The sequence below is a fragment of the Protomyctophum bolini genome, assembly GCF_963924005.1.
Source record: "Protomyctophum bolini genome assembly, chromosome: 5".
Taxonomy (NCBI): domain Eukaryota; kingdom Metazoa; phylum Chordata; class Actinopteri; order Myctophiformes; family Myctophidae; genus Protomyctophum; species Protomyctophum bolini.
Window position 1 is genome coordinate 44,854,531 of NC_137866.1, and position 21,928 is coordinate 44,876,458.

General features: G+C 45.6%; 1 protein-coding gene across 1 annotated transcript in view; it reads left to right on the forward strand.

The window, feature by feature from the left end:
- The window catches only part of emilin3b (elastin microfibril interfacer 3b), a 46,896-nt gene extending 25,805 nt beyond the window's left edge, over window positions 1-21,091 (forward strand). Inside the window, exons 2-8 of the mRNA XM_080763991.1 lie at window positions 8,114-8,236; window positions 11,898-12,208; window positions 13,105-13,493; window positions 14,729-15,082; window positions 15,957-16,187; window positions 16,800-17,237; window positions 18,646-21,091. Coding sequence (XP_080620117.1) covers window positions 8,114-8,236; window positions 11,898-12,208; window positions 13,105-13,493; window positions 14,729-15,082; window positions 15,957-16,187; window positions 16,800-17,237; window positions 18,646-19,140 — 2,341 coding nt within the window. The 3' untranslated portion in view covers window positions 19,141-21,091. The remainder of the gene's footprint in view (window positions 1-8,113; window positions 8,237-11,897; window positions 12,209-13,104; window positions 13,494-14,728; window positions 15,083-15,956; window positions 16,188-16,799; window positions 17,238-18,645) is intronic.
- The last annotated feature ends 837 nt before the right edge of the window (window positions 21,092-21,928 follow it).

Sequence of the window (21,928 nt, forward strand, 5' to 3'; positions counted from 1 at the left end):
GTGGGTAGTAGAGCAGTGGTTCTCATTGTGTTTTAGGGTGGGTGGAGAGCAGTGGTTCTCATTGTGTTTTAGGGTGGGTAGTAGAGCAGTGGTTCTCATTGTGTTTTAGGGTGGGTAGTAGAGCAGTGGTTCTCATTGTGTTTTAGGGTGGGTAGTAGAGCAGTGGTTCTCATTGTGTTTTAGGGTGGGTAGTAGAGCAGTGGTTCTCATTGTGTTTTAGGGTGGGTAGTAGAGCAGTGGTTCTCATTGTGTTTTAGGGTGAGTAGAGAGCAGTGGTTGTCATTGTGTTTTAGGGTGGGTAGTAGAGAGCAGTGGTTCTCATTGTGTTTTAGGGTGGGTGGAGAGCAGTGGTTCTCATTGTGTTTTAGGGTGGGTGGAGAGCAGTGGTTCTCATTGTGTTTTAGGGTGGGTAGTAGAGCAGTGGTTCTCATTGTGTTTTAGGGTGGGTAGTAGAGCAGTGGTTCTCATTGTGTTTTAGGGTGGGTAGTAGAGCAGTGGTTCTCATTGTGTTTTAGGGTGGGTAGAGAGCAGTGGTTCTCATTGTGTTTTAGGGTGGGTAGTAGAGCAGTGGTTCTCATTGTGTTTTAGGGTGGGTAGTAGAGCAGTGGTTCTCATTGTGTTTTAGGGTGGGTAGTAGAGCAGTGGTTCTCATTGTGTTTTAGGGTGGGTAGTAGAGCAGTGGTTCTCATTGTGTTTTAGGGTTGGTAGTAGAGCAGTGGTTCTCATTGTGTTTTAGGGTGGGTAGTAGAGAGCAGTGGTTCTCATTGTGTTTTAGGGTGGGTAGAGAGCAGTGGTTCTCATTGTGTTTTAGGGTGGGTAGTAGAGCAGTGGTTTTCATTGTGTTTTAGGGTGGGTAGTAGAGCAGTGGTTCTCATTGTGTTTTAGGGTGGGTAGAGAGCAGTGGTTCTCATTGTGTTTTAGGGTGGGTAGAGAGCAGTGGTTCTCAAAAGGACGTTTTCATCCAAGGGACAATTAAGGCACCCCTGAATTACATTGCTACTTTATTGTTTGAACCCCAGGTTCAAACAATTGGTGAGGTTTAGTGGTCCATATTACTAAGTATAGAGGGTTTTAACTTAAGTGGTTTAAACTGAAATGATGAATTCCAAGTATTTTGCAGCACCGCCTGCTGCCATTGCACGGCACCCCCCACTTTGAGAACCTAGAGGACAGATCACAACAACTTGCAATGGGCCCTCTATAGTCCTCAAGATACCTGGAGTCTAACAACACAAAAGGCTCATGGAGAGTCACTGATACGGTACCAATCAAGCCTGAGTGAGTGGCAGCTTGTTCATTGGCCAACGCACAGGTGTGGGAGGCTATATAAGTGGACCTATAGCTGCACTCATTCCCTGCATCATGCATGCTCAGATCAACCGCACCGTGTGGCCTCTTCCTATTGTCTCAACCTCCAGAACTATACCACCTTTCTTCAAACCGTGTGCTTCCAAGAACAAAACACACATGCACGCGCACGCACACACACACACACACACACACACACCCCGTGTGTACCACAGCACACACACCACAATTGCCAAGTAAATTGCCACACCGTGGCCAAACAGAATCCTCTGCCTCCTTTCATTCCCTATGGTCAGCCTGGCCGGTGGCCTTGCCTGCTCACCTCTGTCAGTCACTAAACTGAACAATTTCGAGAGACACTCTTTTCAATTATAGAATTTCATTCTACTGTTATGCCACCAAAATGTGGAATTTCGTACCACCACCACCAACCATAAAACTGTGTGACTCCCTGCCCTTCTTCAAAACCACCATAACCCATGCTGACCTGAGATCAGATTCTAAAAATGTCTTCTAAATCCTTGAATTTTTCAAAAATAGCAGACCTACAAGCTCGTCAGTGCTTCTTGAGTTTAAAACAAAATAGCAGACCTACAAGCTCGTGGCGCGCAATGAGCTTGTAGATCTGCTATTTTTCAATAGCACCTGTTGCATACTGTATTAGTATTGTTGTCTGTCTTTATGTATTTGATTAATTGAATAGCCTACACACAGTGATAGGACCACAATGGAAACAAACCTTCGGGGGCATATTGTGTTATCCTTTTGGCATTATACTGTACATAACTGTACACGATATCTGTCTGTACCTGTATACTGTTAATAACGTATTCAATCTATCAAAACCGTTTTGGACATACAAGGTTTCCCCCCCCGACAGAGACGATGTGTTCTACTGAACGCTTCCCGCTGTGAACGGAAGAAAATGAATGCTTCATTCACATCATGAGAGAGAGAGGGAGAGAGAGAGGGAGAGAGAGAGAGGGGGAGAGAGAGGGGGAGAGAGGGAGAGAGGGAGAGGGGAAGGGGGAGGGGGAGAGAGTGCACTGAAACTCGGATCATCATTTCCTGTAACACAGGGACAAGAAACATTTAACAGTTGCTATAGCTGCATTGGCAACAGAGAGAGAGAGAGAGAGAGAGAGAGAGAGAGTCTAGGATGATGCAAGCGGCTGTTTCCCCAGTAGATTCTGGTCATTACTTGCGCAAGCAGAGCGCGCAAGTAATCGTTTCGCTTGGTCTCTTCGAAGTGAAGACAAGTTTTCTTCAACGGTGAATCTGTGCCTGGTTTGCTGGGACTAGTTACAACATTACGTCATCCTTGAGAGAGTACATGGTGTGTATATGACGTAATTTGTAACTAGTTACAAATTGTCTGATTTGTAACTAGTTGATTAGCAGTATACTGTGGTTGTAACTAGTTACAAATCAGACAATTTGTAACTAGTTACAAATTACGTCATATACACACCATGTACTCTCTCAAGGATGACGTAATGTTGTAACTAGTCCCAGCAAACCAGGCACAGATTTACCGTTGAAGAAAACTTGTCTTCACTTTTTGGAACCAAGTAACCACAGTATACTGCTAATCAAATTACAACTACATACTCTGTATGTAGTTGTAACTAGAACAACTACATACAGTCTGTGCCTGGTTTGCTGGGACTAGTTACAAGTTACAAGTTACAACATTACGTCATATACACACCATGTACTCTCTCAAGGATGACGTAATGTTGTAACTAGTCCCAGCAAACCAGGCACAGATTTACCGTTGAAGAAAACTTGTCTTCACTTTTTGGAACCAAGTAACCACAGTATACTGCTAATCAACTAGTTACAAATCAGACAATTTGTAACTTTACAAATTACGTCATATACACACCATGTACTCTCTCAAGGATGACGTAATGTTGTAACTAGTCCCAGCAAACCAGGCACAGATTTACCGTTGAAGAAAACTTGTCTTCACTTTTTGGAACCAAGTAACCACAGTATACATACTTATGTATACATGTAAAAAATAAAGATCTATATATCATTCTTATGTACAGATCACCTAAAACAAACCTTACGGAATTAAACACATTTCTCAAGAAAATGGTAAAGTATCTATCATCTCCGACTTCCACAATTATGATAATAGGAGATTTCAATGAAGACCATTATACTGAAAAAGATATAAATATAAAGACCTTCATGTCAAGATTAGGCTTTAAACAATTAAATACAAATCCAACTACAGATTTCGGAAGTATTTTAGATCATGTATATTTCAACAAATTTGAAAGTATTATTACAGAAATTGAAGTTAGAGACACATATTACTCTGATCATGATTTAGTATTAATATCACTATAGTACAAAATGAAATACATTTAAAACAATTGACAATAAGTAATAAAATAATTATACTGTATAATATATTTTAATTCAGTTTATATACCTTTTTTTTCATCACATATCAATGATTCATTTTTCTGTAAAAAAGTAGTTAGGTAGCAAATAGTTACACGTAATGATTATACATTTCAAACGTTCCTTCACAGAGATACTGAGATGTGATACTTTCCAGCGGTCGAAAGTACTTGCGCGCTCTGCTTGCGCACTAGTAGGCCATTTATGGCCTACTAGTGTGCAACAAGCAAGTATGCACTCGGCAGAGTGCAGTTCTAGTTTTATGATGTGTTGCATCTTGAAGACATATACAGTATAATACTGCAGGACTTCAGTCCCCGGCTCCTATAATTACACGTATCAATAAAGTCCAGTGTACTATAAGTACACAGGCCCGCTTGCACGTCGTACAGTATACTGGATCATTTTATATAGCGTGCTCGGGGCTCGGGTCCACCATGGTGCTTAAAGAGTGATAATGGACCCGCTGGGTGAGCAGAGCCGGTCGTGAGGGGTCAGGGTCAGGACCACTTAATCCGAGGGTCTTACAATATAGTTTTTTTATTCTTTTTGTTTTAGGCCAGCAAAGGAAAGGAGGACCACTTAGCTGAGAGGGAGAGATGAAGCAAATGACCCTAAATATGCAGTATATTGTTTAAAATTGTGTTTTGTGTAACTTATATATATACCGGTATATATTATATTTTCCATATTTTTTAAGCGTTCTCAGTTCAAGTATATGATTATTGGGGGGGGGGCGGGGGCTGAAAGGTTTGCAAAGCCTTGCTATTCTAGGGGGTCCTCAGAGTTAATGCAGAGGGGTGATATTTGATGAAGACGGGGTTAAAAGAGCACAAGTGTAGAGTGTAATGTTTGGCCAAGTTGGTATTATAAAGGTCTTAAAGTTCTTAAATTGTCACTTTAGAAATGTTCAGATACCCTGTATACTATAGTATAGTGTATACACTTTATGTTGGTATGTTTACTGTTGAGTGAGCAAAGCAATGATGTACAGTACATTGAGCTAATCATCCGGGGACCCTGCAGGCCCCCATTTAGGGGAACCACTGCCCCAGTGGAAGACCGTCAGCTGTCCACTCTTTGACAAGTGGCTCTCAACCTTCTCTGCAGGGTCAGAGAACAGATCTTCTCTTCTTATCTGCGGGCTTCCCTGGCAGAAAACATTTGCAGATGGCCGGTTGAGAACCACTGGTCTCTGATCTTTAGGACAACTCACAAGGACCCCCCCCCACCCACCCACCCCACCCCACCCCACCCCACCCCACCCCACCACACCCGGTACACCCAGTCTAAGTGTCCCTATAAGCCTGATACTTTAAGCACTAACAGCTCTCCCCCCAAGAGCACCATGCACTCAGCCATGACTCTACATTTGGGCAAGGTTTCAGCCCCGATCAATCGGAGCCTCATTGAAACGTGGGAGACGAACGAAAAAAGGACTCTGGCACCGTTACCGTCGGCTTTGTGAGATTTGCTCCAGGCATGCACACACACACACACCCACGCACACGCACACACACACACACACACACACACACACGCACACACACACGCACACACACACACACGCACGCACGCACGCGCAAACAGTCACACAGACTGACCCTCTCATACTGTAGACTTCTAGCTGGACTGCAGGGTGACATTCATTGCATTGGATGGCTGGATCAGAAAGAGTGAAGAGAAAAGGCCTCGTTTAAATTCTCTTGTGGTCTCTTACGCTGTATAAAGTATACAGTCGCTTTAGCCGCTTAGCTGACTGACAGCATGTCAACTCAAACCAGCCTCCCTTTCAGGACTGTAACGTATAAGTATACCTGCCAACCTCGCATGCAAAGCACAGGTTTTTGGAAGCTTTCTCTCTTGTCTGAGTTGGAAGCAAATCCACGGTACTACGGACTACAAAATTATTCTAGTAAAGCTGCTAATATGGAAAGAGGTGATCTTTGATTTTTAACTATACATGAACCAGAGTGTCCATATAGGGTGAACATTCAAAGGCAGATCTGTATAGGCTGTTTTAGTGGAAAAGATATGGTGTAGACTGTTAAATAGTATGGAACCTAGTATACACTCCTGTGGGACTCCAGCCAATGAAGTATATAGGGTTTGAGTGACATCATTCTGACCTATCATCATCCAGCTCTGTGGCCTTGTGGCTCAGAGCGTCAGCCCTGAGACTGGGACTCCATGCTTGGCGTTATAAGCATCAACGGGTTGGATTGGGGGTTGAACTGTGACATACTAGTGTCATACATGTCCAGGGAATTTACCTCCATGTACATCATGGACAAACAAGCAGTCATGTCCAGGGGGGCGTACTGGTACATCAAGTGACATGCAGTACTAGCGTCATACATGTCAAGTGAATGTACTTTGCACATCAAGCCATCTCACACTATACAGAAACTGTAATGGCCACACATGGCTCTGGATCCATTGTTTCCCGAGGCCATATACTTACTTTCCCGACCCATCACAGTCACACACGAAACATATTCCAGGCGTGTATGGGTTCAGCGGAATGCTTTTGAGCTCATCTTTAACTCTCTGCTGTTTGTTTGCTTGGATGTGTTGTGTCGTTGTCCCTCCCCGACGCTGTCGAAGAACGGGACAGAAACCGATCATAACAATGTTTCGAAAACAACAGAGAAACGACTCTGCTAATAAGACATGTGAGCACGATAAGCCCTCGGAGCCTCTGGGAAGGGGAGCAGATTGATCCATTTCAAATGCTCACATTCTCTGGCAACGGCGCGCTAGACAACAGCTTATGGAATCTCTACGACAGTTAGGGCCGCGGAAAACGGTTTTAACCCATTTAGGCTGGACGTCGAAAAAAAAAAAAAAAAAAGTCTTCTAAATCCTGACAGTTTTCTAAAAATACCTCATGCTTCTGTATCAGTGGTGCTCAATATTTCATGTCAAGGACCCCCAAAAATGATAATGTAATTGGCCCGCCGAGCGCCATCTGAAAATATGTTATTCCAGGAACCCCTCAGAAGCAAAGATTTGAGTTAAAAACGTTCACTCTGAAAGAATATATATTCAAAGACTTGCGCCGCATTAAAAAAAATAAATAGCAGACCTACAAGCTCGCTATGAGCTTGTAGATCTGCTATTTTTCAATAGCCAAAGCATAACATAATGCTAACACCGAAAGGTGGTTCCCGCGCAAAATGGGTTAAAACGATGACACATTCTTTAAGGATGAATTTAACCGGTTCTGACAGATAACCCTGCGTTATTCATTGCCGTTCTTGTCGTTGTCACTGTCGCCGGCTTTTCCATTTCAGCACTGCTGGTCTGGCCCGGTGCCGGTTTGATTGAAAACACCAGGGTGCTACGGGGGGTTTGTGTTCGTCTTGCTTGAGTTTTTCGCTAAACAGATGTTCTTTTTCTAGTTATATAGCATCTAACCCTGTATATCACTAGGGACGAAGACGACGCACAATTACTCGCTCGTCTTATCGGTTATTGGTCGATATCGGCCATATAAAAATGCAATAGAAGGTATGCGTGTGACATCATCGTCAAACCAGGAAGTTATGCAGGAATGCCTATACTGAGTGGCAAAGAAATACTGTCTGGCCTTGACAGCCCACGGGAAAAGTCATATCTAATTGCATTAAACGACATTAAACAATGTTAAACTCACTTTGCCTGTCACTCGATTTTCCATTCACTTTATGCATGCGCATACCCTCTATATCAGTATCGAATGTTTACTGGGGAAGCTTTCCCCAGAAGCTATTATGTGTATAGTCATTGTTTTGTTTTTTTGTTTTTTTAATACTGTTTTTATTAGGCATTTTTTGTACGACAGTTTCAGAATATTATCGACAATGATAAGTAATTCAGTAAAATAAAAATTAAAAAAATAACAGGCAATGTAAATGTTCCACACATACAATACTTAATAAAGATGACATATAATAAGTGTGATAAACATGAAAAAACAAAAAAACAGTTAAACAACGACAAGTGTGAACAGACAAACAAAACAGACAACAGGACAGACACTCTCGCTCTCAAACTTCCGACATGTTGTTGTAAATTAAGTGAATTACAGACATTATTTTTTAAATAAGAAAAAATAAAATAAAGAAAAAACACTCAGTTCCTTTTTTTCCTTTCCTTCCTTTCTATCCAATTTTCATAGTCATTGTTTTTTAAGTCGTTATCTGCACCCAGTCTCAGTACACGTGTAACAGGTGTACAATAAACCCTGTACTGCTGGTAAAGAAACGTGTGTTGCATTGCAATATCGCCTCCGACCAAGACCAGCATGTATACCAGCCAGTGTGTCATTGATTGCTGACAAAGTGTTAACCTTTATTCTCTCCCATCCTTCCTCTCTCTCTCTCTCTCTCTCTCTCCTCAGAAACCACTGTGCGTACGTGGTGCAGAGGAACATCACGTGCACGCTTCAGGACGGCGTGCACACGTACGTGAAGGCGGAGTACACCACCAAGTGCATCTGGGGACAGAAGTGTCCCGTTGTCATGTGAGTCTCTCTTTAACCCATTCTGACCTGAGATCAGATTCATACGAGGTTTCCACTGGACACAACACTGGTCTGATTAACCCATTCTGACCTGAGATCAGATTCTAAAAATGTCAGTCGTTCTTCGATTTTTTCAAAAATAGCAGAGCTACAAGCTCGTAGCGCGCCACTCGGTGGCGCGCTATGAGCTTGTAGCTCTGCTATTTTTCAATAGCTAAAGCACGACATGATGCTATCACCAAAAGGGGTTCCCGTTCAGAATGGGTTAATTTGACTGAAGTTAAGGTTAGGAATAAGGACATAAGGCATACTTTAGGCATAGCTTTACTGTGGTTAGGTTTAGGAATAATATAAGGTTAGGTTTGGAATAGCTTTAGTGAGAGTATGTTTAAAATACCGGTAAGTTATTTCACTAAGGTATGCATATCTCCGATAGAGGTACTGAATCGACTAGTATTACTACAAAGTAAAAATCATCAGTGTTCGGTTACGTTTGTACACTCTCTAAAACAATAATAGATAAGGATAACAAGTTAGCAACATGTTTTATGTTTTCATATACCGCAGCACAAATTGGCCATCCTGGGACAGGTAACCTGAACTTGTCTTGAACTTGATAACCATGAGGATTGTACTGTGTATTATTGTCTTCAAATTTCAAACTTGGACTGGAGATGACAGTAAAAGTGTGTGCTACTGCTGCCCTCTGGTGGCTGTATTGTGTGCTGCACAGGCCGGTGACTTCCAGGCAGACCATGTATGCAGTGGTGGAAGAAGTAGCCTACTGTATACTTTAAATCTGCTCTTCTATCACGGATTTGATCAAGCCTGCCTGCCTGTTCATGCTGTGAATCTTAACCCATTCTGACCTGAGATCAGATTCTAAAAACGTCTTCTACAGCCTGACAGTTTTCTGTAAAAGCTATATGTTTCTATGTCAGTCGTTCTTCGGGTTTTTCAAAATAGCAGACCTACAAGCTCGCTATGAGCTTGTAGATCTGCTATTTTTCAATAGCTAAAGCATAACAGCAATGCCAGGGGTTCCCGCCCAGAATGGGTTTAACCAAGATGACTGTCAAAATGTCAGATCCTCCCATGTGTCTAGTCCGGTGAGACATGACCTTTGACACATTCTATATAATATGTCTCAATAGAACAGCAGTTTTAATCGTTTTTTTATTTTTTATTTCTTCTTACTGTTCGACAGCGACACTGTAATACTTTGCGTATTCACCCCATGGTGTCTCGGTAGGACAGGAGGCAGTACAGTACAAATGTACTTAGCTTCCACCACATCTGTGTTTGTTGGATAGCGTGCAGAGTCCAGGCCACATGGGGGAAGGAGAAGGAATGGTGCTAATGCAATAACAATAATTGGGCCGGGGTTTGTTTTCTATTCATTTATCTATTCTTGTTGGGTTTTTTTTCATGCTCAATAATGCCAATAATGACAAAAGATGTCAGCTGCTGTATAAGCGGTTCCTCCTGCCTCATGTGGAACGTGACCTTGTTTAGCACCTTCGCTTTATTGTACGTTGTTGACATGTGTGCAAATTATGCCGGCATGTCCTCCACGCTGCCGAGTGGAAACCTAGTATCTCCATGTTTTAACCCTTTGGGTTTATTTAACGGCCTATACTTGATCATACTACACAGCGTCACACACAAGCATCTGAAGTAGCAGTTCCACGAGCTCGACGCGTGTTTTGAGCTTGTAGGTCCGTTACTTTTGTCCTCAAAAGTATAACAGTTTTGGACATATGAGGTTAACAGCGATGATGTTCCAAAAGATCCAATGTAGTTATTATTTAGTCACAGGCTCACGTTTATACGTTTATACGGTTTAGTATGTATTAATGAAACCCATGCACAGACACACTCATGTAACCACTTTCATTTTCAACATTTTTCAAAACAAGATAGCAAAAATAGCAGATCTACAAGCTATTATTTGCACTACTCTGGCACTGTCGTACGAAAGGGTAGGGCATGCATTTACCAAAATAAAATAAAATATGGAGATACAATGTTTCTGCCCGACAACAGCGGCAAAAAGTGTATGTGTGTGTATACACACGCACTGAGTGTGGGAGTATGTGCGCATGTGTGCATACACACTGAGCGTCTGTCTGTGCATGTCCATCCATGTGAGAATAGAATTAACTTTATATTGCATTTTTTTTTCTCTAATCAAGTACAGTATACTATTACCTCCTTTAAGTGAGTACTGTTGACAGGCAGAGACAGAGAGCTGAATAATGAGAGAGAGAGAGAGAGAGAGAGAGAGAGAGAGAGAAATGAGGGAGGGAGAGACTAGAGTGATAACTCTCACTGACCTCAGTCCAATCGTCTGACACATCATTCACACCCCTAATCTCCCTCTAATCTAATCCACACACTATCCCACAGGAAACGGCCTACGTCGGCCTTCACAGTCCATACTGTTTGAAGCATTTAAAATGAAATGACATTCAATGGAGGCAGTTAGATCTGATAGAGAGAGCGAGGCATGCTGCTGTTCCACAGTCTATACTAGGGCTGTGACAGCAACGGCGCTCCCGAGATAACAGGGACTTTAAGCAACGGCAGGTTTTCGGGACGACTCCGCTATAGGCGGAAGTGCGGCTGCCTATGACGCAATCGCCGCAGCAGTCAAAATCGTTAAGCAAACAGCCGTCGGCGATGGGTGGTGACGACACGTCTGTGCAGCATGTGTCAAACATGAACATAAAAAAAGGAGAACACCCTGTCACGCGTCGGCTAACTTGCCGATAACTTGCTTCTTATACATGCGCTGGGCGTGATCAGCAGTGGAAAGAGCAAAGGTGCTGGAGCAATTTGTGTTATTCTAAAACAGTTTCAATGAACATGCAGTTATTTCTTCATTCAGAGCATGCCAACACATTACACATGCAGAAGAGAAAAGTGATGGCGCAATCGGTGTAAATGTATGTATGACATTTTATTTCAATAAACATGGCTGTGACATGGCGCTGTAGACACTACGTGGAAGTGTAGGTTCTGCCGTAGTAGAAAGGGCTGCGACGGAGAGCAGGTTTATCTATCGAGCACTGATCCATTTCCGGTTGCCGGGGGCCGACTGCCGTAGCCGTCGTTGCTTAAAGTCCCTAGTACTTCATAAAGGAACAGGATCGGGGTAATACACGGTCTCTCTTCCTCCTGGTACCAGTCAGTAAGCCTGGCTGTTGCATGTTGAACCAGTTTCAGCAGTATACTACGGACGACGGGCTCTCTATTGCACATCGCCATTTTGGAAAGAACTTGGGTCCAGCTTCCTCACTCCCTTCACAGGTGTTAGCGATGATACTAATCTGTTCGAGCCTTCTGTCGAACAGAGTCAGGGTGCTGCCACTGGAAACACTCTGCAGTCTGCACCAGTGGGATCTCAAAGTGTCCTTGGGTGGTTTCCAAATGGCCCTATACATGTACAGGTCTGTAACTTTGAGAGTGTGCAAATGTACACTTTGTAGTACACTCTCAGAGTTATGGGGGGGTCCTTGAAATTAAAAAGTTTGAAAACCACTGTACACTAAAATGGAACAGAGCCTTAATTATTATCACCTGTGAAGGAAGTAGGGAGAGTTGTTCTGTGTGCATGCATAGCCCATTGCAATAACCCAAACCCTTTTCCTCCTGCCAGGTACCGGACCTTCTACAAACCCAAGTACAAGGTGGGCTACAAGTCGGTGACGGAGCTGGAGTGGAGGTGTTGTCCCGGGTTCTCAGGAGAGCAGTGCTTCGACGGGCCCACCTCCCTGCCCGACATCATGGTGCCCCCCTTCAGGGGCGGTGTGCCGCCCCCCCGTCCCGGCATGAAGGGCTACCCCCATGGTCCCAAGCCCCCCCTGCCGGACCACAGGCCAGGCGGGGGGCACCTGGACCCGGGCAGGCTGTTCCCGGGCGTGCCCGACAGCCGACCCATTCCTCCTGGGAGTGGAAAACCAAACTATGGTGAGTAACAGACGAGTGCTCTACCTACAGAACAAGAGTTCCAAAACTTTGCAGGCGGTGACCCTCCAAAATAAAAGTTCAAATATGCCTGACAAAGCCCTTGGAATTGTAGGCATTACATTTAGTTCGACTCAGTTCCACAGATAAATATTGTGAAAATAGCCAAACTTCAAGCTCACAAGACAATATTTGTATATATATTACATACTGTATATAAGTGTACCCTGTATGTATACACTCATACTGTACAGTATTACTCTCGAGTCAGAAAACAATGTCGCGCATTGAACTAATCATCTGAGGAAACACCCAAAATAATTTGGGGGACCTGACGATCAGTTTTTTGGAACCACTGATCTATCTTCTTACCTTGTAATCTAATCTGTATCTTAAAGAGACACTTCACCCTTTTTGCAAAAATAATTATGTTAATGACGTTTAGGAGCTTTAGATCACTTTCCTGGGGGTATTTATGTGTGTAATATGTGGTTTTAGATATTTTAGATTGTAGCAGTGAGCCTGTTGTCTCTGATGTCATGGACACTGGTCTCACTACCTTCCTGGACTACAATTCCCATAATTCTTTGGTGCACTGCTCCTCCTTGGGGGGAGAGCTGTCTTACTGAGACAACATGTAGTCCAGGAAGGAAGTGAGCCCAGTGTCCATGACATCAGAGACAACAGGCTCACTGCTACAATCTAAAATATCTAAAACCACATATTACACACATAAAGACCCCCAGGAAAGTGTTCTAAAGCTCCTAAACGTCATTAACATATATCTTTTTGCAAAAAGGGTGAAGTGTCCCTTTAACTGATGTGCCAGTCTTTGATGCGACTGAATTTCGACTGACCAGTAAAATAAAGGACTTTAACGTGTATATATCGTTGCTCAGGTAATAAGTTTGTTCCCGGCGGCGGCGGGGTGACCGGCGGGGTGACCGGCGAGCGCCTGGAGCGCCTGGAGGAGGACCTGCGGCGCCTGACGGCAGGCCTGGACACGCTGAACGGCGTGGTGGTCGGCCTGGAGGAGCGCCTCCGCACCTCGCTGCGCGACGACTCCAACAAGCTGCTGACGGCGCTGCTGCTCAACCCGCCCGGCGCGCCCACCGCCGACGGCGGCGGCGGGGCCGTGGGCTTCGGGACCATCCCGGACGGCAGCGCCCCCGACGGGGGCGGGCTGGAGGGAGGAGGGGTCCTCAACGGGTTCGGAGACCTGGTGGGACGCGTGACGGAGGTGAAGGACGAGCTGAGGGCCAAGGCGCACATCCTGGAGGAGATCCAGGTACTGTATATCGATCGGTTTTAGATTGATTTGAATGAAATCATTGATTTTTGGGGGGGGGGGTTTATTTTATACATTTTTGAGTGGTGCAACCACTCCTACAACCAGCAATGTCCATGTACATGTTTGTGTACGTGTGTACGTGTGTACGTGTGTACGTCAATGAGCACGAGTATGTTACTTATTTATACCAGTAGGGGGCGCCAGAAACAGAGAGAGAGGGGTAGTGCTGTGTCTCTAATATGAGAGAGAGAGAGAGAGAGAGGGGGGGGGGGGGATTGCACCACTCAGTTCACACGTGTGTGATTTTTTCAATAATGTAAAAGAATAATGCAGAAAACAAGCCTATACCGCCTATACCAGTGACACCATCGTTAAGCAGATTAATTTTTTTCCTTTTCCAAAAAGAATGTTTGATCAATGTTTACTTTCCAGGACTAGAAAGCCTGTCGTTTCTATTAGCTTTAGAATTCCCCATTGATGATGTCACTGGTACGGTAGGTGGGGTTTCTGAATATTTGTCAGGTGAAAGAAGCGCTTACCGTTTCCATTCTGGTCCCGGTGTTCAATCCATCAAGACATTATATAGACATATAATACGGTATGTATACAAGAAATCATCAATACTAGCAGCAGTAAACCGTATACCGGTATTTACACAGAAACACATTGAGGGGGGATGTTTTTGGCAAGTTAGAAAAACTTGTCTAGGCCCAGTTGCAAATTGCAGACAGGTTCTCTCTTTCATGGCGGTTTTGACTCTGTCCACCTCCACCGTTATGTGCCCAGAAGGGCCCTTAGGTCTGCAAAACAGGCTCTGTTAGACCCACCCTCCACCAAACTAAAAACTAAAGGTGACAAATCATTTCAGGCCGTAGTAGCAGGCTAGCAGCACAAACTTTGGAATGCTCTCCCACTATAGCACTGAGATTTTCCTCCTCCTGTGGGCATTTCTTTTAAAATAGCCTCAAAACATTTATCTTTAAACAAGCATTTTGTGGATGGTTCAACCGGAACTTAAATAAACCTACCTTTTTGTTTTATTATGTACTTGATGATGATCATATTGTCGTCTTGTTTGAGCTGAATTGTACAGCTCATGTTTTATCTGCATTGTTTGCTTGTTTACTTTGTTCTGTATTTGTATTGTATGTAAAGCACTTTGTGATGCCTCTCTGTGAAAGGTGCTATAAATAAAATGTACTTACTGTACTTCCTCACCTCTCCGCCCACAGGGCATGGTCATGGGCCACGACGGGCAGCTGAAGAGGCTGATGGAGTCCTCGGGCGCCGTGGGCCGGCCCATACCCGCCGCCACACCCGCGCTCTTCGAGCAGCTGGTGGACGCCAAGCTGGCGGGCGTGCGGGCCGAGATCCTGGACGGCTTCGAGCGGCGCCTGACGGGCCTGGAGACGCACTGCGACCTGCGCATCGGCGAGGTGCGGCGGCAGTGCCAGCGGGACCACGTGGACGGCCGCGAGCAGATGCAGCAGTCCCTGGACGGACGGGAGACGGGCCTCCGGGAGGAGCTGGGCTCGCTGCAGGCCCAGATCCAGGGCCTGACGCTGACCGAGAGCTGCTGTGGACAGGTGAGACCTTTTTAGGCCTGCCGTTTAGTGCACTCTGCTTTCCTCCTGTTCCCCGATCTACAGGGGGCGGCGTTGGCTCAGGGGTAGGTAGAGTGGCTGGATGGTAATCCCAAGGTCGCCAATTCGAACCCGGGGCTCCCCCAGAGTTGGTGTCGGAAGTGTCCTTGAGCAAGGCACTGAACCTGAGCATTTGCTCCTGATGTGCTGGTTGGTGCCTTGCATGGTTTCCGCTGTCATCGGTGTATGAATGTGTGTGTGTGTGTGTGAATGTAATGCACAATCTATGTAAAGCGCCTTGGATAAAGGTGCTATGTATAAATGCACCATTTACAGTTATACAATCCACATGTGGCATACATATACATTACAACAATACACCCACTACATACTATCTAAGGACCATATACTCAATACTTTGTCTGTTCACGGCTTCGTACATGGACAGCAGTTTCTGACACTTCAAATTGTGAGGTACTGTATATTTTGTACTTTACCATATACTAGTATTTCCAATGTTCAGAACTTTTACTTCTTCTCCACCACATCTCAGAGGCAAACGCTCCACTACAATTAGTTGAAAACTTTAGTTACTGTCACTTACCACCGCAGCTTGTAGAGCTGCTGTTTTAATTACAATTTGATATCAATTACTTGCTCAAGTAAATGTCAAATTCAGGACTTTTACTTGTAACAGAGTACGTGTTCTTCTTGAGACGGCTACAACACTTCAACGGTGAATGCACTGCAGTACTAAACGCCATAACAGTGTCTTATATTCACCCTGGACATTTTTCCTTGAATGTGAAGATGACTGACGTGAGAAGATATTATTTTTTTATATATAACGGAAACGTCTGTGTTTTTCCGACACCAGGTGAACAGCCTGTCCCGCCGCGTCCTCCTCCTGGAGGAGTCGGTCAAAGGCCTGACCGAGTCCCAGCGCCAGCTCCAGACGTCGCTCAGCGACCAGTCGCTGCACGTGGAGACCATGATCGAGGCGCGCCTGGTGGACATGGAGGGACGCCTCAACGCCACCGAGGGGGGGGGGCTGATGGACGGAGCCGGAGGGGGGGGGTTCCTCCCTGGAAGTCTGGACGGCTTCAAGGCAAGGCAACAATCTATAAATCTATATATAAATGCACCAAGTCTCTGGATCTGTAACCCACGTAGCTCTAGAACCGTTCGCCCTGCACCGCCTTCAAGTTTCGACACACACGCGTTCCTGCAGTGCCCGGTGTCGAGTCGGTCGGTCGGACCCACGGTTGTCCAGAACCGCCACAAAAGGCCTCTGCCCGGGCCCATGCAATAAAAATAAAATAAATAAAATAAAACACTATTAAATATGGAGCCTGCAGAACCATTGCGGCTCAAGAATCCACCACTCCTGAATGAAGTGTCTGGTGCTGGGAGTCCGGTGCAACGCACAGGTCCTGGTGCTGGGAGTCTGGTGCAACGCACAGGTCCTGGTGCTGGGAGTCCGGTGCAACGCACAGGTCCTGGTGCTGGGAGTCTGGTGCAACGCACAGGTCCTGGTGCTGGGAGTCTGGTGCAACGCACAGGTCCTGGTGCTGGGAGTCTGGTGGACGGATTGTGCGGCCCTGTCTTTCCCTAGTGGGTCTGATCGAGGCTAGCTACTGGGTCGTAAGTCAGGACTTGATTATGACAGTATTTATTTTAATATTAACATCAACACGAAACATTTCCCTTTAAAATAAAGACCTTCCTGGAGGACAAGCTGAAGACCCTGGAGGAGCGGGTGTTCGTGGCGGTGGAGGAGCTGAGCAACGCCACGGCGCCCGGGTCGCTCCTGGAGGGCCACGTGGTCCCGGCGCTGGAGACGGAGATGGAGTCCATGCGGCGGGGCGTGGAGGGCGACCTGGACGGCCTCCGCAAGCAGTTCACCGACCTGGAGCTGCTCTGCACGGCGTCCTGCTCTCCCCCCGGAGACGGCCAAACAACCGGCACCTCCATGCTGCCGCCGCCCGCCGTGGAGGGCGGGGTGGTCGCCCAGGACGAGTGCGCCAAGATGACGCGGCGCCTGGACTCGCACGCCGACCAGCTGGGGCGCCTGAACGGCACGCTGACGGGCCTGCTGCACCGCATCGCCCAGGAGGAGCACGAGGGCGCCATACACGGAGAGATCACCCTGCTTAAGGTCAGTTCCTTTGATCTTCTTAACCCATTCTGACCTGAGATCAGATTCATACGAGGTTTCCACTGGACAACACACTGGTCTGATAAACCCATTCTGACCTGAGATCAGATTCTAGAAATGTCAGTCGTTCTTCGATTTTTCAAAAAATAGCAGACCTACAAGCTCGTAGCGCGCCACTCGGTGGCGCGCTATGAGCTTGTAGATCTGCTATTTTTCAATAGCTAAAGCATAACATGATGCTAACACCAAAATGGGTGCCCGTTCAGAATGGGTTAAAATCCACATTAAAAAGATGGTTGGCCCGAAAACATAGTGTAAATATATAGTGTAGAATAGATAAATGGCATAAATGAAAAAAGGGAGAAAAAAAAGTAAGGGGGGAAAAAAGAAAAGAAATCCAGTTTTATTGGTCAGTTTATATGCTTTTTTTGTCCTGTTTCTTGTGTTTTTGTTTTGTTTGTTTATTGCCTCCTGTATATTTGTCTGTATTGTACCGTTTATTGTCTGTTGCTCCCCTTCCCCTTTCCCCAAGAGGACCACAATGGAAACAACAGCTTTCTTGTGAATTTATCCTTTTGAAATATATTTTCAATAAAGTATTCAATCAATCAAAAAAAAGTGCGTGGTGGGGGGGGGGGGGGGGGGAGGAACTGACCACCACCCCGTATACCCCTGAACTAAAAGGCAATCTACATCCACACGTTGTGAGCTTGTAGATCAGCTATTCGAGCTATTTTTAAAATGTTTTAAAATAGTAAAAAAATGGCAAATAAGTTTAGGTATAAGAGGTAAGGGGGGTGGTGCAAGATATATCTGTAAGTGTGTTTTGTTGCTGTCTGGCAGAAACCTCTTATCTCCGGATTTGAACTTTTTGTGTTTATTGTGTCACAGTAGCAAAAGTATCAAATCTACAAACTCGTTTTGAGCTTGTAGATCTGCTACTTTTGCCATATTTTTGACATATGAGTTTTCCACCCAAATATCCTGATTGGATGAAATTGGTATCCCAACCTGAAACAATATTTTCTGTTTAATTAAAGACCCTTAAAAAAACCATAGCAGTGATTAGGATATGGAGCTATGGATATAGATCAGAATATTGAGCATTCTGAGAGAATGCGTGGCTTTCCGAAATTACATCAAGGCCAGCCTAATGTTTATTTAGGGCAGTTATAATGTAAGTCTATGGACTTGAATGTTTGTGTAGGGCAGTAAAAGACAACGTATAAGACATCATCTGCCAGATATAAATAAATCCTGCCCTCGCTGCGCCCCTCACTTCACACTTTAACACATGTTTTTAACAAAAACACATCGCAGGAGCCAGTCGTAATATCGCACAACTTTAAAGTGCAAAAAATGTGAACTAACTAACACGTCTCCCATAACCGCCTCCTCCTCCTCACAGGTCAACATCAACTCGGTCAACCGCACGCTGAAGGGCCTCCGGGACTCGGTCAGCTTCATCGCCCGCGAGGTGGGCCACGCCAACAGCACGTGGGAGCAGCGCGAGGACCAGCTCGCCAGCCAGCTGCACGGCATCACGCGGCTGGTGGGCCACCAGGCCTCGCTGCTGGGCTCCGGCGAGCGCCGGCTCTCCCAGCTCAAGGGCGAGCTGTCGTCGCTGCGGCGCCAGCTGACCGGCGAGCTGCAGGGCTGCCGCAGCACGGCGGCGGGCGTCCAGCGGGAGGTCAAGGAGGTGGACAGCAGGGTGAGCACGGTGGAGGGCCAGTGCGGCGGCCTGGCGGCGCTGGCCGACCACCTGGAGCGGATCCGGGCGGAGCTGGAGCGCCACTCGGACTCGTACCTGGCGCGGGTCAACGGCACGCTGGCGCAGCACTCGGAGCAGCTCGCCGAGCTGAAGGGGGAGGTGAAGGACTGCGCCAAGAGGTCGGACCAGTAGGGGGAGCTGAAGGGACTGCGCCAAGTGGTTCGGACCAGTAGCGGCTGGAATAATAAGCTTATGGAAAAAAAAAGGACTAAAAAAAGAAACTGTGGTGCGTGCTTCTCGCACGCCTCCTCCGGGTGACTTATGATTGATTTAACCACTTAAAAGGGAATACCGTTCATTTTCAACATTGAACTATGTCATTAATATACCTTCATAAAGTTGTTGTTTGGAAATGATCATAAAAGTTCCCCCCCTACCCCCCCTATCACGAAGGTGTACACTTTGGCCCGCAGAGTACATCTTCGTGATGTCACTGATCACATGACCCCGAGTTCTAGACCTCCAGTTCTAGGCTAAACAGAAGGGGGGGAACTTTTTTTTATTATTATTTCCACACAACAACTTTACGGTATTTCATGACATAGTTCAATGTTGAAAATGAGTGGTATTCTCCTTTAAGCCCCATATGGTTGAGCGGAGTCCCTCTAGTCTCTATGCCAGTGTCTTTTCTGTTGTCTGTTACTGTGGGGAAGCTTTTGCTTCAATAAGCTTGTCCATCGGCTATTTTCTGTGAAAGCTTTCCCCAAAATGCTGGGGTTGAAGTGCTTAATAAGCTCCTTCTCGTGGCGGTGGGCTGGAAAATAGCTCGCGACATAACGTCGCGACAACATCGCGAAAACACGACTGCTTTGCGATGTTGTCGCGAGCTTGCAGGATCACTATATTCAGCAAACGGTTACTCGCCCGGCTAGTGCAACTTGCGATGCGTTCACACACACCAAATGTTTGCGGCGTATCTAGACGCACCACACTGCCCCCTACTGTACATACTGTACATGCTCCGACCAGAGGGTGCAACTGTACGCTGTATCACAGTTATGTATGCCTCGTGGGGGAGGTGGTCGGTTTTTTTGTTTTTTCGGAAGCCGGTGCGTTTTGTTGGATTCAAGATCATGGCAATGTTGTCCATTGATAACCAATCTAGAGCCGTCAACTTGACGAACGTCTAACGCATTTGGTGTGGATGTAGCATTCTGCTTCATTTAAACTCAGTTCTCATGGGGGGGGGGGGGGGGGGAAACAGCCACTCTGCCAGCTCACCAATGTCACCTGTCACGTTTCGTGACAGGTCACATTCCACGACGTTCCGACTTCCGTGGCGCCGTGAGCTTGCGGAGCGACTACTGTATATCCGTCACGCAAGCGCCACCCACGTGACGGACTATGAATCAGACTTTCCTCTTTTCCGTCCCGTCACCATGTGCCAGACACAAATGGACTGAACTGGAGCGTGTGAGTAATTTCCCCATCAGCCTCTTCTCGACACAGCGCCCCCAGGTGTACTGGAGGGTGTTCAGCTCAGTGAAGGAGGGACATGAGACAGAGACAAACACGAGAGTTTCCAAGACACACCTATTGGTTGTATATAGCTGGGTAATATTTTCCCTCCAGATTCTTTTTTTTTTTTCCCTATAGGGCATTTGTTTTTGTTTATTTTATCCCCCCCCACCCCCTCTTTCTATTTTTGATCGTGATTGTTTTGTTCTCACAACAATAACACATTTTTTGTTTAACTTATATGAAGTGACTGCATTGTTATGTTATATTAGAGATGCTTGTGAGAGAAAAAAAAGAAAAGAAAAAAAAACTATAACAAAGCAAATGGTATTGGACTAATATGCTGCTACGGGTTTCTTCTGGCAAGCACATTGTTGACGCCCTGTGTGTGCGCGTGTGTGTGTGTGAGTGTGTGAGCGCGTGAGCGTGTGTGCGTGTGTGTGTGCGTGCGTGGACACTTTTGTCTGATCCTTTTTATGAATACTGCGTGTCATTCTGGTGCTATTCTTTTGTAAACAAATGTTTCAAACAAACAAAAAAAAGAAAAGAAATGTATGACTGTTGTGTTAATTTCCTGATCTATTACCCTTCACATAAAAAAGCCCTTCGCACATTTCCAATCTGATCTTGGTCCTCACTAATGCTTCATGCCACACTCACTCCACTGAGGACAGCTCAGAAACCTACATACCAGTGACATCACCAGTAGGCAGGTTTTTTTATTTATGTTTGAGCGGTGCACATCGCACCAATGACTGTGTCCCTAATAGTGTCTGTGTCTATGTATCCTTCTGGGCACATATGAGCGGCTGTCTGCTCATATGTGTCCAGTCTGTCTGTTTGGTATATGGACAGCTAAAGTGGCACTGTTGCGCAGCCTACAGGCCTATTCGCACTATAACAATAAAAGTATAACTAACAATAAAACTGTACCGTAACAGTAATACAGTAACTAGCACAATAAAAGTATAATTGCACCGCTCATTTCACACAGGTGTGATTTTAAAGCCCAGCTTTGTGCGTATACCCATAGCGATGATTTGATTGGCTGAGCAACGAAATTGAGGATAAAAGGTGAGGACGCCAATTGTGATTGGCTGGAATGTGTATGATGATAAGATTGCCCCTCACTTCACACAGGTGTGATTCTTCATTAATGTAAGAATAATGGCTTCTAACTTTTAAGAACAATTGTGCAGTTTTTTAGTAGCTTGGGATCCCAGTCGATCGATGATGTCATCAATGGTCTAAACTATGAACTGTCCCATGAACCACCAATGAGAGTATGGGCACTCTAGCTGTCGCCTCACAGCTAGAATGTCCTGTGTTCGATTCCCGCTGGGGGCGCTCTCAGTGCCCATATACCCAATGTGGGGTTGGCGAAAGGGCCTTTCTGTGTGGAAATTGCACAAACAATAGGTTTCATAGTCTGTGAAGAGTAGGGTTCACAAAAACAGCTTTC